Source organism: Cyrtonyx montezumae, unplaced genomic scaffold (genome assembly GCF_038088225.1).
Source record: "Cyrtonyx montezumae isolate F1298 unplaced genomic scaffold, pur_monq_1.0 scaffold_17, whole genome shotgun sequence".
NCBI classification, from domain to species: Eukaryota; Metazoa; Chordata; class Aves; order Galliformes; family Odontophoridae; genus Cyrtonyx; species Cyrtonyx montezumae.
Genome location: NW_027071903.1, coordinates 1874495 through 1891447, shown reverse-complemented (window position 1 = coordinate 1891447; position 16953 = coordinate 1874495). Strand labels below are relative to the sequence as shown.

At 39.6% G+C, this 16953-nt stretch overlaps 1 protein-coding gene across 1 annotated transcript in view; it reads right to left on the bottom strand.

Moving 5' to 3' along the window:
* LOC136047148 (polycystin-1-like protein 2) overlaps positions 1-16953 on the bottom strand; it is a 35833-nt gene that overhangs the window by 14921 nt on the left and 3959 nt on the right. The window contains exons 4-22 of the mRNA XM_065734197.1: positions 14786-14971; positions 14513-14623; positions 14078-14225; positions 13617-13846; positions 12549-12953; positions 11392-11490; positions 10756-10805; positions 10104-10221; positions 9283-9490; positions 8505-8625; positions 8103-8244; positions 7417-7617; positions 7055-7200; positions 6046-6240; positions 5082-5207; positions 3610-3792; positions 2555-2679; positions 1648-1774; positions 414-548 (exon numbers count right to left, since the gene is read on the bottom strand). Of these exons, the coding sequence (XP_065590269.1) occupies positions 414-548; positions 1648-1774; positions 2555-2679; positions 3610-3792; positions 5082-5207; positions 6046-6240; positions 7055-7200; positions 7417-7617; positions 8103-8244; positions 8505-8625; positions 9283-9490; positions 10104-10221; positions 10756-10805; positions 11392-11490; positions 12549-12953; positions 13617-13846; positions 14078-14225; positions 14513-14623; positions 14786-14971 (3056 nt within the window). The remainder of the gene's footprint in view (positions 1-413; positions 549-1647; positions 1775-2554; positions 2680-3609; positions 3793-5081; positions 5208-6045; positions 6241-7054; positions 7201-7416; positions 7618-8102; positions 8245-8504; positions 8626-9282; positions 9491-10103; positions 10222-10755; positions 10806-11391; positions 11491-12548; positions 12954-13616; positions 13847-14077; positions 14226-14512; positions 14624-14785; positions 14972-16953) is intronic.

The window sequence follows — 16953 nt, the reverse complement described above, 5'->3', positions numbered from 1 at the left end:
CCACATGCTAGATAATCTTTTTTATAACATAAGGATGGTCATCAAAAATATATTCTTTGACATTATTTTCTTGATACTGTCAGCTAACTTCTGAGAAGTCCTTTTCCAACCTGTATAGATCCATCACAAAATCTGTGATCTTCTGAACATTTTTTAACTAAGAGCTGAGATTATTACTGAAATTCCGACTACGTGAAGTACTTAAATGAACTATCTAGATGTCAGTTTATACATGGGCTAGGAATCCCACATTCTGCATAGCACACAAATACCTCCATCACAAATGCAGACACCCATTATGTGTTGAAATGAATACAGTATCACCATTTGTAGTCACCTCAAAGAAGGCAGTAACAAGTGACAGTCAGTAAATTGAAGGAAGAGAAGAGAGAGGTAGAAAATAGTGAGTTTACCTCAATGTTTTCTTTGAGATTGCTGACTGGTATGACTGAGCCATCCAGACCAGTAAGACTTAGACCTCCCACTGTTCCACTGATGTCAAAACTGGTGTCACTGGAGAAAAAGGGATTCACGGCAAAGCTCACCATCTGTTAGCAAGACATTAATAATAATTTCTGAGCTATTGTTATTTCATTATCTTAAAAATTAAATTGGAGAATAGACCAAATAAATTGGTTGACCTCAGACCCAAACAGTACTTAACAGAAGCTCATGTCCATATTCAAATAGCTGCCTAATCTCTGTGGTAGACCAAGCAACCCTAGAAAGTGATCTTGATTCTGAAATGTGGTATGTGTACAACCTATGTTTGTGGGTTTTCATTCATTAGAACTGTTTTGTCTTTCAGATATCAGATATCAAAGTGCAATTGCACAAGCCTTTTTGAAACAAACCCCATCAAAGCTGTGTCACTCCTCTTGGAATTAGAAAGAAAAAGTCTGTTTTTACTATGATAGCAATGCATGAAAGTGTGTGTCAGATTCTTTTTTTCAATAAGAGGATTCAAAAGCCTCTCCTAACACCCAGTTGGATTTATTGCCATTGTTATGAGGAGGTTCTGGACATTTTTTGGCAAAACTGGAAAAGACACAATGAAAAAAAGATGTTTTACAGATATTGTAGGAGTTTTCTGGGAGCGTCAAATTAGTATGAGAAGACTTCAGAAAATTTGTTATAAAAACATTACAATAATATGTAATCTGTTGCTTTGAGGGTTAAAAACAAATCTCTTAACTCAGATCATAGTTGTGCTATAATCAGAACATTTGCAGACCTGTCTCGTGCAGGATCTGAGTGCCTCAGACTCATTTGTTTCTAGCTATGATGAAAGAGGTCGGCTGCCTATTAGTTTGAATGCTGGTAAGGACTCTGAGCTGTTAAGTTTCCTTTAGAGCATTGGATATAAACAAGCAGCAAACAGCTTTGTAGTACTGATTCCATCACCTTTTCTAACCGTGCAAGTAGAAAGCAAGAGCATATGTGAGGGGCTGAGGGGATGGGGAATTTAAGCTTGCTCAGCTAACTTCATGCAGTTAAGATAAATGAAGGCTTCACTGACCAAAAATGACTGGATGGATGACTTGTGTTCTTGTGTACTCATTATAAAAGGAGAAAGGACTCTAAAAGTGCTTGACCAAGAACATAAGTTGTAGATCAGACTGAGTCAGATAAAAGCCGTTTACTTGCCCTTATATCCACTGTTTCATCATCAACTCCTGAAATACCAAGAGAGGAAGCAGTTGGGAGAGTGAAGCTGGCAGAGCTGGAGCTGGAGATATTAATGGATGTTCCATCCATATTTTCTGTTTGTAATCTATCCAGTCCAGTTGGACACAAATGAAACAGAAAAAAAGAGAAAACAAATATACAAACCATCAACAGTATGAACTTCTAACATAAATTTTTCTCACTTTGTTAGTATAACTTCTCTGGAAAATTAAATCTGACTCTGCCAGTAACTACCTCCAGTACATTGTCCCCGATGCAGTACTCCACTAACACTACCATACAGTCATCAGGAAAAGGGGCAGAGCTGGCATACCTGGTGGTGAAGCTGTACCCAATTAGGTGTCCCTATGCAAAAGGTGCACCTGGTCTTTGTGTGAACGTGTTCTTGATTTCTACACACAGTTAAATGTGGATGAAAACCAGACTCTCAGGGAACAATTTGGGGATGACTGTTGGGAATGGAGAATCCTCATCATGCTCCTTATGATTCTATTTGCTCTTGTCATGCTAGTTACAGTTATGTATATTATGTCATTATTGGCAACTTGGCAACTTGGAAAATTAAAAAAAAAAAGCACGTACCTTTTAAAGGCAAGCAGCTACTAGTCAATTCTTTGGTTGAAGAAGCCACAACATGAGAATTTTAAGGTGATATTACTTCAGCTAATTGGGGTCCAAGCTGTTCATACAATTAGTTAGCAGCTTCATCACGCTGTTGAAATTGTCATTATGCTACAATACTGAGTAGTTGGGTGGTTTCAAAGATAATGTAATAAACATTTGGGGAAAGTCTGTGCCTATCAGGGCAGCTTTGGGGGGGGGGAGGGACACAACAGAAAGACAGACAGACATTTGTTGCTGTTACCTGTTTATATACATTGTGGCAGAATGAGTGGTAAGGACCATTGGTTCATGGTCTGGTTCCTTCCCAAACAGAAGGGCACTCTGCAGATTTTCGACTGTATTCAGGAGCTGGTGGGACACCAAACTCTGGACAAGGATTAGAGGAGGGAACATCAAACAAAGCTGCTTAGAAACAGTAAGTGGCTTGTTATTTGTCCTTAATTCCTTTTATTATGAAATACTGTTTTCACCGTGTCTTATGAAGCTGCCAAACTCAGTGACATGCTTGTTAATCTCAGAGAAAGCTATTCTTATCAGCAATTCAAGTTCTGATGAAAACATAACATACTGCAAATAAAAATGGTAAGTGGAATTCTAACATTTGGAACTTCTATGCATTGAAATTTGAAAGGCTACAAACATGATGTCAGTTTCATGTACGACGTTTATGTACTTGTGTATGTTAATGCCCCTTCACTGCACATTTTAGAGTTTAGTCACTTGAAAACCAAGATCTAATTACCTGCTGGTTATGTGTAACTGTTGTGTTGTCCTGGGGGAGTCTGAACAGTTCATAACCTTTTCTTTCAGGTTAGATTTATATCATATTCTACTCTTTTGCAGTGCTGAAAGCTAAAGTGTATTCAGTCCAGGAAGCACACAAAGGCAACTGTGGCTATTCACATATAAATAGGAAGGTTTAGGACAATATAAACACATTGCATAACTCTGAATAGAAAATTAGAGTGGGCTGCCTGAAAAAAATATAAGCAGCAACCTGAGCAGATTTCAGCTCTGAAGTAATGAAACAAGTCATGAATATTGAATACTTGAGTCTTCCTTGAAGTGAGGGGCAAAAGGAGGTGATAGAATCAAATCTGAAAAAAATCTCATTGTAATCTACTTGTCAGCCCTTAGAGGTTTGAACACTGATTCTGTCTTCTACAGTGAACTGTCCTGTGCCTGCCTTACCTGATGCCAATTCAAAAATGTGAAGCAGCAAAACTCTTCAAAATCTTCTAAAGCAAGTAAATGTTCACCTACAGTCCTCTACAAACTGGACCGAACCAAAATTACCTGTTCTGCCTCAGGCACTGTAGTGTTCACGGCTCTGTTTTGTATAGAGGCTTGAAGGACATTGCTCACTGCATTGAAGAGGTAGCTGGCTGCATCAGTTAGTTTCTGATCATCTCTGCTGTCCTCTGTGTTTACACTGAGCAAGGAAGCACTGACATCTTTTAGTGTATTGCTAGCTTCCACCTGCATGAGAAATAAGGGGAAAAGTTTCTGTTTTGTTACTACCACTGACACAAACAATACATTGTGCCAGTGAGTCTTTTACTGAGTATTGCAACATACATAATCCCAACATACGGACTATTTGTGGCTAAAGATATTTTACTGTAATTATTTGTGCTGGGGTAACACCTGAAACACCAATAAAGATGGTACACTACTAGATAACATGCTAATGTGTAATACAGACCTGTAAAGTGCAGCCTGCTTTCACAGATTCAATCCATAAAAAACAGGATGAATAATATCTGAAGAAGGCTTGTCTTTCAAACATTGGGCCAGGGTACAGTTTAGATGTACAGTAATGAGGTAAATCAGGTTATACTTCAGAGTGGTGAGTCCAAATATATAACCATAGTCGAAGACATGTGCATTCCAATCTTAATTTCCATATAGCCTGTTGGATTACCAGCAGTAATACCTTTGGTCCTGTGCTGTGCTAAATGCCAAAGGAGAATGGATCTCATGGTTTTTATTTTGTGCCGAACACAGCCAGTGATTGCTTTGTGATTGTGAAAGCACTGGCCAGAATAATAGCCTAGGGTGAGAGAGCCAAACAAATTCGTTGCAAGCTTGTACATGTCCATTCCCACAGTCTGCAAATGCATAGCAGCCTCACTGTACAGTGAGTGTTGAATCTGAGCTATGTTCTTGTCTTGCTGAAGTTAAACACATACTGCTGAAATGCTCCCAAGCCATTGTCTGGTTACAGCTGTATGACATATCAGAAATCAGGACAACTCTTCTCATTGACAGTATATTGGTGAAACCTCCCCAGTGAAAGCTTGTTCTGCCCTCCCATGTGCTCACTCTTTACTCCTTACACACAAATAGCATGATCTGCTGATGTCATATTGCATTCAAGATTCAAGAAACAATTCTGCAAGGCAAATGTGAACATCTGTGCTTGGTTCCTCTGGGTGTGCTGCCATGTTCCTGTCTCACTGCTTGCTCACTGAAAGTTAAGGTTTCTATCTTAAAAATGTATCGAGAATGTAACTGGCCTGGATATGAACATATGAACATAGCCTAGACTGCTGTGGCTGCTGAGTCAATGTTTGTGGTTATAGATTTGCTTCTCAGAAGAGTAAAATATGTTCTATTTTGCTCGAGACACACATGCTGTTACAGTTAAAAAAAGAAATGAGCAAAGAATAGATAACTGTAAGGCACTGACATTCTTCCAAGGTTACTGGGGTTCAAAAGAGTCTGTACTGCTAATGTAAGGAGGCAGATGATGAATTGCTTCCTACCTGTGCTGGGATAGACAGCTCTTCAGTCCTGTATGTGATTTCTTTCAGTACTTCTGACATCTTAAGAGCAGTTTGTACTGATGTCACATTAACAGCAGAGAGAGTTGTCAGCATCAGCCCTCGAAGCTTGGGATGGAAAGGAGTAATTAGGTGAAAGAATAAGATGCTGATTAAGACTGTGAAAATAGTGCTGTATATTGACAGCCAGGCTTGCTGTGAATTATGTAGTAGAATAAAACTCCACAAGATTCATGTGAACTGATGTTAGGTCTGCTGACAAGCTGCCACTTGCCTTAGTAGCCATGTAACCACACGAGCTGTGTGTTTCCTTCCAACATAGAATTTTTACACTTAAGATACATCAGAAGCAAGCAGGGTTATTTCTTAGACTCTATACTAATGCGTGTGAATTATTCCATAAATGCCACTTCCAGAGAAAGCAGAGCCATGTTCAAATAACAAATCATAATTGAAGGATATGTTGCATGTCTCTAGACTTGTTCACCTGAGCATGCAAAGCACAGTATAGATATAAGCTTATATCTGAAACATAAGCTTGTAGCTGACAGGAATAAACTAAAATTACTTGCTGTCCAGTACTTTCAGGGAAATTTTTATAGGGTATTTATTTGTCCTTCAGGAAAGGCAATTTTATTAATATTTAACTTAATTTAAAATCAAGTTAACTGTAATATTAAAAAGACCATCCAAATTAGTTTAAGTGATTGCAATAACAATTGAGAATGTGTTATTTTGCTGATGGATGATAAAACACATTTTTTGCTCAGGCAAGTAGAATAATGGCTGAAACCCGTGCCAAATGCTGAGATGGATACCAGAAACTTGAAACCTCCATTGACTTGAGGAGGTGATATATGAGCTTTTTGTTACTTAAGAGCTGCCAAAGAATATGAAGAGTCCATTATATTGCACTGTACTACAAGAAAACAAGTGTCTGGCTCACCTCTTTTCGTTTGTCTGTCTGTAAAGATAAGTTAAAGTTTTCCTCTTGGGTCTCATGATTAAGGACTGAAGTCACTGACTTAAACAGCTGGAAAAGACTCATGCTGTTGTTCCCATCTTTTAGGATGGTGTTCGTCTTCTCAGATACAATGGTCTGTAGGGTCAGGTTCCCATCAATCGGATCTGCTTGTATAACCTGATGAGGAAATCAGATATGCTCTTAACATTGCTAACACAGTTATAGTTGTCTTTGAACAGTTTCTACAATCATGTCATTGACAGCATAGCTAGAGTGGTACGGAAAATTTTGTTAACAGTTCTTTGTGTTTTATAGTTAAATTCTCCAGACAGCTCTGCTGTCTCTTGGGTCCCTTGACTAACTGCTGAAGGCATAGACTTGTACAGCTGGAACAGATTCATGCTGTTGTTACAACTCTAGAATGTTGTTTGCTTTCTGAAATACGACGGGACATCTTCAGAAATGTCCAAATGTTGGAAAGCACCCCAATTCCATCTCAATTTTTAAAAACCTTCTGTCATTTTAAGATGTCTGATCTCACCCTGTTGGCTGACAAATTCATGCAAAGCCCAGAGTTTTCTGAGCCTCAGTCTATGGATTTGCAACAAAAATCTGCAGTGGCAAGGAGCTTTGTTGTGTGTGAAGCATGGGGAAATGCACGGACTTTTAGTGGCCTGATAGAATCCCTGGGGAGGCAGAAGCAGGAGTTTTCTGGGTCCTACTGGAAAAAAGCTCCAGACTCTAAAATGCAGCTTTGGTTAGCCACTGTTCAAATAGGTCATCTTTTAAGATCCTGTCCTAGAAAAAGAACAGTGGAAGTGTCTCTTGACTACCTCGAGTTCACTGAGAATAGGCTCTGTTAGACAGGGAAATGGCGATTATTGTAGGTCACGGACATACAGTAAGTACAGAATGGGAAGGAGTTCCCAAAGAGGTTCTCAGGTTGATATCAACTTGGAACATCTTGAAATAAAGTATTTCTACAGTGTACCTTCACTGAAGCATTGGTTTGAACTGTATCACCAAAACTGTTGCTAACAGTAATTGTCACAGGTAACATGAAATTATTTTCCTCTTCTCCAAGTGGAAGATAAACTGGGAAGAGTTCAGGGTCTGGGCCACAGTGCAGGAGAGAATCTGAAATAAGGAAGATGTTATTACCTACCAGACATCACACAGATACCTCCTGCTATCTAAGAACAGGGCTTTGTGGATTTGCACAGTGCAGGCCTGACTGGCTCATACAGACAAAGAGCAGAAGCAGGCTGTGCCTTCGCTCTTACTAGGAGCAGTAACAATGCCTGCCAGAAATATGAGGAAACACTTAGTCAAACAGTTCACCTCAGGACTTACTTGAGTGCAGATAGAAGCAGTAGTTGAGCTGCGTGCTATGACTTGATTGACACGAATCCACTGAGCACGGAGTGCTGCAGGAGACTGTGAAAGTGGTAAGCACTGATCCCTGCTTGGGAGACACAGCACAGCTGGGGACCTGGGGCGGAGGCATGGTGCTGACAAGGTAGGTTTCTTCCCCGTAACCATGCTGAGTCAGTGCTGGGAGTGGAGGGAGCAGAACATCAGCAATAATCGTGCTGTGGCAGCACTGATCTGCAGACATCTTACCTACTCTGGCAACGATGTGGTTTGTTCAGGCACCACAAACCTAATCGTGGGCCTAATTAGAAGTGAAATCCTGCTACTGAATAAGCGTAAGAGGAGAAGAACTATTAAGAACACAACCGTTTTTAGTTTGTAAACCAAAATTGCGTTATTTGATCAAGCATTCAACATAATATTATATCCAGATGAGCCTTAACAAAATTATTAACAGCTTGGAGTAAGAGACCTGAATGTGTCCTGCCATGTGACAGCCCGGAACAAACTTAGTTCTTAATTATTTTAAGGAACTCACATGTAAAGTAACAGCTCTAAACTTGCAGAATTGCTTGTCAGCAAGGCTATGTGTACGTAACGTCTGTGTGATGTCAAGGTGGCAGAGACCATCTCAGAGCAGTCTAACGAACCCTGCTTGCCCCTACCTGTTACTTTAATCTGAAAAGCTGCTCCGTGTGCCTGCAAGAAGGAGCTGTTCATTATCAACGTGGATGTGTTGCTTTGAAGCAAATTCAAAGAGTTCTGCCGGAAACCAGTCAGGCTGCAGGCTGGAGGGAGGGGTGTAGACTGGAAAACCAGACAGAAAAGAAAACATGACAGCAGAGGCTCTTTGCTTTGCTGTGATTCTGTTGCAGTTGGGGTGCAGAAGTGGGGTGGCACTTCGAGGCTTTCTGTTACAATTGCTCCCAAACACAACACCCCCTTGCCTTGATTGTCCCTGCTATTTCCAAAGTTTCCCTGTGACAAAGCAGCACTCTGAAGCCATGTGGCTTTTCCTCATGATAGGTGTTTATTGGTAGTAAATCTGACAAATCTGTTGCTCTCACCTTGTTTTGGAATGTGTTATCTAAGTACCAGTTATAGTATACATCTTGAGAGTCCTTCAGTCCAGAGACACTCAAAACAACTTCCTCACTTGCATTCACTGGCTTGCAGTTTGCCTCACACCTGTAGGGAAATAAGACGATAGCAACAAATAGCAACTGGATGAGATGTCACAGCCCTCGATGTCAGTTGTTTTAATCTTGTTTAATGAACATCTGCAAAATCCCCATGATATATACACAAGTGAGCTGTGACTCACAAACAGTGAAATACTTCATTTTACAGCATTTTAGAAACCATCTTTATTCTCAGCACTGACTGAAGCACTCTTTATGTTCAAATACGCACTCAAGCTCTCTAGTAAATCCTACCTCTATTTAACCTCTTCAGTGAGGCTCTAGATTCCCAAAGACATTTTAAAGCATTATTATGTATCTGGGTGTCTAGTAGGCATTTCAGACCTATCATTTGATTTTTATTCCCATCATTTCAATTAAGTTTGCATATGGAAATCTCCAAAACTGAAAAAAAAAGTAGAGGGGGTTAAAATACCTAAGTGGTTTTGTGAAAAATATTATTCAGTTTATCATGGGAATCTGTTCAGAAATGCAGACTGTAAAAATGCAGCTAGGCCCATTGTCTTGAATTCCTTTGATGTTAATACATAAATTTACAATAATCAATAAATTATCATAATTATAATCAATAACGGTAAATGTGGCCCTGCACTAGATTTGTGTAGTGATATTAAGTAGTGAATGCTAGCATTTGAAAACAGACCTGATTTCTAGCTGTAGATCTTGTTTTGCAGTCACATAGAGACACTGTTCGTCCTGCTGCTCTTCATTCCCATGGCTTTGCACTGTCACCCTCACAGTCACTGCTGACTTCGGAGGAGGAAGGCAGGAAGGTGGGATTTGCACCTCTTGTTGGCTGGTGAGAATTATCTGCTGCTGCACACATTCATTCCACTCAGGCCAGCAAGCTCCTGCATGCAAATTTCTTTTATGGCTTGAATAGTTATAACATCTCATGTCACTGACAAAGGTCTTGCCTGATACCGGTTTCAAAGAGCTTTATAGAGCAACAGGTTTCCTTAACCCAGTTTGTAGAGTGGGTAACCAGAGTTTAGAGTGATTTCTTTCAAATAATATATGAGGTCAGGGAGAAATGTGAGAACACAGATGCTCTGAATCCAATTTTCAGCCATAAATATTTTTGCATCATGTCTGGTGCTAATTATTGCTGTTTTATTGAGACATATACCTTTCAAATGCCTAACTATGTGAGTCACTTGGAATTAGCTCTTGGCTGTGAGAGCAAAGGCTTAGGATGGGTAGATCTTGACAAACTGAAAACTAGGATCTCTCTTTGGGAAAAAAAACAACTGTGTACCATGCAGCATCATATACCATGATAAGTTGGGTGTTAAAACCAGAGTAAGGTTGAGGGGCATTCTTCATACACAGTGTGTGGCAAACTTTTAAAGCCAGAGACTAAACCATCCCGTGGTCAGGGTTTCACAGCTTCATCTGACCTGACAGTGAGCTTGTCAATCATGAAAGAAAAGCTGGTGGGAAAACTTCAGGTAATTCACATACCACAGGACCAGAGAAAACTGGAATTATCATTGTTATCTGTCCAGCCAAGAGTAACAGTTGTGAAAGGATCCACGTGGCGACTCGGTTTAATATGGATTTTGTTTTTCCTTTGGTGACCCTAAAAAATAAGTAAATACACAAGTTAGGACAGTAGCATGTATGAACACTTACATATGTTATTTCATAAGGACATGAAAAAGGCCTGAAGATGTAGACACTGGATCACTATGCACATCTGTAGTTTAAATGCTCTTTCTTTAACCTGTGGTAGCATGGGGTTATCAGCTATAGGTATAGAAACAGATGGCACAGAGAAATGATGTGTGGCTAAATATTCCCAAACTCACAAATGGTTTAGGAGCCCAGCTCCTGTTTTAAAAATTAATCTAAATACTTTTCTCTTATATTTTCTTGAACTGATTTTCTGTAACGCTCTAATTATTACTTGCACATTTTTACAAACTGTAGATTAAGTGCCTGTAAACACATTTGTCTTTGAGACATTTGGTGTGGATTTTATGTTAAACTATGTAGAACACATGAAAGCTAATCCAAAATCTAATACATAACAGATTCTTCTTTTCAGTTTTTACTAGCAAGAGGATCTACTAAGCATTTCAAATTTAAAGAAAGACGTGTAAATAATACTTACTTTGGTCATTTGAGCATTTGTTTTTGCTGTGCCTTTTTCCTTAGCAGAATCTATTCAATGCAAAAAATAACTGTGATAAGCAATTTAGTTTCAGTGGGTGAAATGCTAACTAGATAGTCACATCCTCTAAGATCATTGTTGTTCTTCAGTCATAATGGTGTAAATCAAATTTATACGAGGTGATGATATTTAATAGATGTTCAGAGAAAAAAGTGAGGGAAAGGACTGGAAAGGTTTCAATGGGATTAATTCTAAAGTCACTTTGTTCCTGGTACATTCTACTGTTGTAAATGTAAGGACTTGCCATCTAGCAGCATTTACTGACATCAATTTATGTAATTGCTGTGATGCAGATATTTCCTAGCTTCAGAACTATACCACAGGACATACACTTCACTAATTAAACTTGAGGACAAATAGCAAATGTGCAATGTGTAATATATAGAGAGTGATGCTAATTTATGAGCGCTTCAAAGCCCAGGAATCTGCTGTCATCAGGAAGAAGCCTCCACAAAAGTTTCGGCGTTGTTGCTGGAAGGAAAGCAATTACTAGATGCAAAACATAAACACTCCATGAAGCGCTCTGATTGCAAAAAGACGTGGTCAGAACCAGCACTGTCAGATTAATGCAATTACCTTCTGTATGAGAACTGTTTGCCAGCACACTGATGAACCCAATATCCACACTCGCATTTGAGAAGGCATTTCTGGCCACCACTTTCACTAGGAAAGTACCTAGAAGAGACCAAACTAGTATGTCAGTGGGCCAGTCCATCATGTTTGTGATATAACATTCATAAAGAAAATTCTTATTTTCTCTTTGTTATTTTGTTTATTTGTTTGTTGATGAGTTTTCCACTGCTGGAAGGCAGTGTTTTTTCCCCTTCTTCTCAGCTTTTAGTAACTCAGCTGCCCTTATTCTAGCACTTGCAGTACTTCTCTTTGTCAGATGGCTTTGATATTAATGCATGGGAGTCTAGAAATATGCTGCTACTGGAGTTCAAATGAGTTCAGGCATCTTAGGAGTGCAGCTGTCTTGTTTGAGATTTCCTACTTGAGGGGATGGGATGTTCGAATTGGTGTAGGGAGGCCCAATAAAGCTTCTAATATTGAAAATCTTAAGACATTAAACAAAATCTTAATTATCTCCTGGCATTCCAGCTTTTGCATGGGATTTGAATAATTCATTAAAAGAGAAAATTTTTTTGCCTTCTGTCACTGAATTAACTCTTAAGGACAGTCTCATTAATCCTACGTTTTAAAGGCTTTGATTGCTTAATAATGGAAAGAAAAAAGTGCTAAAAAGCTGGTTCCTAACTCCAACAAGAAACTATGTGCTGGAGACTGATTTGCAGATGAGGATGGAGCTCCACCTTCTTTGTCATCTGTACTGAGAACGGCTCAGATTTTCAATCATAATATTGTGAAATGGGGTGTCAGCGTGGAAAGTATTCATATGAACAGACAGGAGAAAAATATTCTCATTTATACTTGAATCAGGTACTGTCAGGAACAAATGAACTGGTTCATTATGTCCTTTTTATTGCAAAATGCACATGAAATGTTACTCTCAGTCTCCTTATAGATACCCATTTAGCAGCTCAAGTTTTTTAGCTCACTTAATGATCAGTAAGACTGTGCTGTTCATAGTGTTCTGCAGACCAAGTCTGAGCAGTTAAAGTTACCAAATTCAGCTTTAAGATACTGTTCCCCTACCCCAGGTTGCAGGGACTGTAAAAGTGAACTCCTGCACACAGTTGTGTCTTAGAAAAACAAAAGTCAGCATGCTGTACCTTCAGAGTGCATGGGAACGATGTATGTTTGAGGTTCCCCTTGAGGGCAGTCTTCCCAGAGAGAATGAGTTTCATTTGACCCAACCACTTCAAACATCATCTGAGCCGGGGCACCGTGAGACACAGAGACATTTATCTCCAAATTCTCCCCCACCTTCAGAGTGTGAGAAGTTAATACAGCCCACAGACCAGACACTGGCTCGATTAAGTGGACAGTGATGCTCTCTAAGATCTCTGATGCAGTTGTGTTGCTGGACACTCGGATTGCCAGCTGATGTACCCCAGGGCCTAGCAGCTTTTGAGCAGCACTGTCAAGTGTCAGGTTGTGAGGGGCAGCTCCTTCCTCTGCACGGGACTCAGTGAGTGTCACGTTGTCTGCTAGTACAGTGTAGGACACTCCACTACCTGTAAAAAGACAGTTCAGAATTTCTCACAGATTGCATAATAGATGGTCCAATTCTAGCAGTTTCAATCAGCACTTAAGTATTTATGGATTCATAAAAATACTTCAGCAATGCTGTTATTTTGAATAAAGTCACTTAAAGTGTTTTTGTGCCTAGCCTCCCTATGGAAGTCTGTCACAGGTTTTCTGCTGCAAGCATTAAGGCAGTCAAGGGTGAATTCAAATGTATGCTACTGAATTTAACTTGAACGTGCAGATTCCAGGAGCCTGAAGTGAGAACAAAGTATACAATAGCAAATATGACCTGCTTAGTGTGAAATCCTCTTACCCTCGGCTAGAGAGGCATTTCAGTGGATTCCTGACTTGAAATTCAGAAACGTTACTACTGGCTTCATGTAGATGCATGTGACTAAAGTTGTGGTCATGTTTTGTCAGATTTGTGGAGAGGGAAAAAAGGGTTTATGTTCATGTTCAAAGTGGTGTAATCCCTCTGACAAAGATCCCCTCCAATGGAGCTGAGAGCGTTCAGTTCCAGAAAGGCAACAATTAAAGGGAATTCATTCACTAAAAAGAGGAGTTGTTTTCTGTAATGAAAAGTTTACTTCTGTTCCATGGGTAGGATAATATTTAGCATGCTATTTAAACCACAGAGTAATTACCCTTACCTCCGTTGAGTTCAACTTGAATCCATAACAGCTCCCCATACAGTGCTTGGCAGTGAGAGCTGTCCCCAGATCCATGGTGGCTGTAGCACCCAGTAATGCTTAGTTCATCCATCTTGTCCTGAACCATCACCTGCTTCTGTGCTGTCACATGCCATTCACTGGTGCTGCATTCCACAAAAACAGTAAACTCCCCAGGAGATGAGTATCTGTGTGTGACATTGCTGAGCAGCCTAGAACAGAAAGAGGACAGCCACTTGTTGTGGAAAACTGTCCTGACAAGTCTCTGCCCTTATGTGATAACAGTAGTGATAACAGAAAGCTGTCAGCTTTCTGACCTGACTCAGCTCTCCTGCAGTCAGGGGGTGAACAGGGCTCTTCACACTAAAACACCTGTCAGTGCCCTGAATTTTTCTGTTCTGTACAGAGAATTTGTCTGGGGATGTATGAAGGATATTTCTTACGGGAGAGGGTAGTAAGGATCCACAGTGTGGCCATCTCCAGTGCTAATGATGCAGGAAAGGTTGCCAGAGTATGGAGAGAGCAGCCAGTTCAAAGTGATTGTGATGTTTTCAAAGATAAAACAGGTGTCTGTTACAACCAGCTGCAGACCTGTAAAACATAATGACACAATTCATTGCCATTTTGAATACATTTCTTGCATAAGTCAATTGATCATGTGTGTTTGAATTTCCTTGCTTTGTATCCTATCAGAAACCCTCTGGAGCTGTCAATAAGGACAGAGAAATTACACTGCTAAGTCTTCAATATTTTGGTCACCACTCTTCCAGGTTCTTCCTTGAGAATGGAGCAGGGATTTTTGAGAAAAACGTTACACTCACAGTGTCACAGCCAAGTGAAGTATGGGCTTTTCATATTGACAGCCCTCTCACACTTACCCTCCTTGCAGTGGTATTGAATGGACAAATAGCTTCCAGAAGCTGGACATGGATCTCCAAAGAAAGTGCCATCTGCTGCCACCTGGCAGGCCTGAAGACCATGGCACTGTCCTGGAAGGAAGTTTAGTATGGATTAATGTTTTTGTTTGTGGCTGTCATAACAGCTCAGGCAAGGGATAGTCACAGAAACAACAAGGGTTGAGAGGCAGCAGTGTCTTGCTCCTGACTTCTAGACAAAATCCCACAGCAAACTCCCATGCCATAAGACACTACCTGCCACTTCATCTTTGACACTGATCCAGCTACAGTCTTCCTCTGTGTCATTATGGGATGGAGTCTCCGATACGCAGTAGTGAGGGGTCTTCCGTCCATAGAACGACTCTCCAATCTGAATAACTTCACCTGATCCACACTGTACAGTGGCATTGTAATTATCACAAGCAATGCTCTGGCCATTTTCTAGTAGGGAAAAAATAATCTGATTTAACTTTTTGAATTTCTGAAAAAAACTTGTAGTGTTCTCCTGAATATTTTTGTTTTGTTGTTTCTCTTTCCTTTTCTCCCTCTTAAATTAAACAATACTGAAAATGGAAAAAAAGAAGAAAGCACCAAATACTTTTCCATTTTTTAAATCCAGAAGAACAGATTAATGCTTTATACAACCTTGAACAAAAATTTGATAACATATTTAATAAAAGAAAATATTTCAATTGAAAAAATAATACGTATATTTGTGAAAAACACATAGCATTTGTTCGACCTGCAGTACTGGCAGGTTTCTCATCACTTCTTACTTCAGAAAGCCTTGTGGCAGTGTGTGATTTGCATGATATTCAGGTAATTGTGCTGGAGAAGAGTTTGCATATAAAGTACAGGACCCAATCCCAGTTCTGTTACAAAGACACCTTTATTCCTTTGTGATATTCAATGGGCTTCATTCAGCAGGACTGCTCAAATAAGTAAGGTCATATTTCTAAAAGCAAACACCTCGTTCTTTGGTTAGTCTGAGGCAATTAATTATCTGCTAGATGTCTTGGTATCCTTTAGCAATCAGGATAGGTAGTACCTGAAGAGGAGAATGAAAAGCGCTCACATGAGAGTGTTGCAAAAGAATGTTTTTGTTTCAGCTGTCTCAGGCTGAAAGACATTGTCCTCCAATTGCTGTTTTGATCATTCCCCTTAAGCACCTTGATTAACAGAGCCAGTATTTGCACACTGCAGTAATTGTGTGCTACTGTTATTTAAAGCTAAATCTAAGCCTGGCTGTAGCTATAGCAACATGATCAGTTTACAGATTAGAGCTCTCTAAATAAGCTTGGAAAATAATTTACTGTTAAATTATAATACAGTCTATTATCTCTTCCATTTAGTTGTTCTTTACTTGGCATAGAAGGTTCCCATAGTATCTGCTGTCTTAATACCTTCACACATGAAAATGCACAGAGCCAAGTGTTTGTCCCTTTGTAGTGGTTCAACATGTATATTTTTACTACAACATACTTCTAATTTACAGTGCACCAAACAGTAGGATAAAATAATAAGAATAGTGAATTGAACTGAGGAAAACCTTTGCTTGAGCTGAGAAGCACAAATCATTATAGAATAGAGACAAAGAAAGGATGAAGGCGGAATGCTGTCTCTCTGGTCAGATGCTTTTAGAAACGTATCTCAGGTCATCAAGTGTGCATAGTTACGAGGAATCAGATTCAGTTCAGATCATGATATCATTTGGAGCTATCTATACATTTCATATGAATTTTCATGCTCAGTGTGAATCAAGCTTCACAGTACCTGATGTGAGGGAGTTAAATATCACTGTGCCCGTTTTACAGAGACAAACTGAAGCAATGAGGCTGCACAAACTTCCAAACGTTTAGCACCCAGAGGAACTAATGAAAATAACGCTGTCCCTGTTTCTTCTCTGGGTCAAATTCCTTGCATGCAAAGCTACTAAAAGAGGAGTCTACATTATTATTGAAACATGCATGTGTATTAATGGACATGGGCCATAGATACTGAAAGCAAGTCTATAATTACCTCAATCTGTTCTCAGTTTCCTGGGTAATGAAAAGATAGATGTAGGGTAGGGCACTGTTGCTCAATAATGCAAACTCTCATTGAATTTAATGGGCTTTAAGTCAGATCCTATGGAAACAGATGGTAGCTTCCTTAAAAACAGATAGGTGTATACCATGGTTGTAATGGAAAAAATAATTGTAATCTGTTTTGCAAGGAAAATCAGCTGAAGGGATCATACTGTCTGCCAATTTCCACTCTCCCATCGTGTTTAATGTTATTAATCTTCAGCCAAATTTGTTGTATAGATATAGACCTCAAAATACCCTAAAAATTCATGAGAATCAGTAGCTAAAGTGAAAGAGAAGGAACTACATCGGTGTCTCTATTAGGAGTAGAGATTGTACCCCAATTTGTGATGAGGA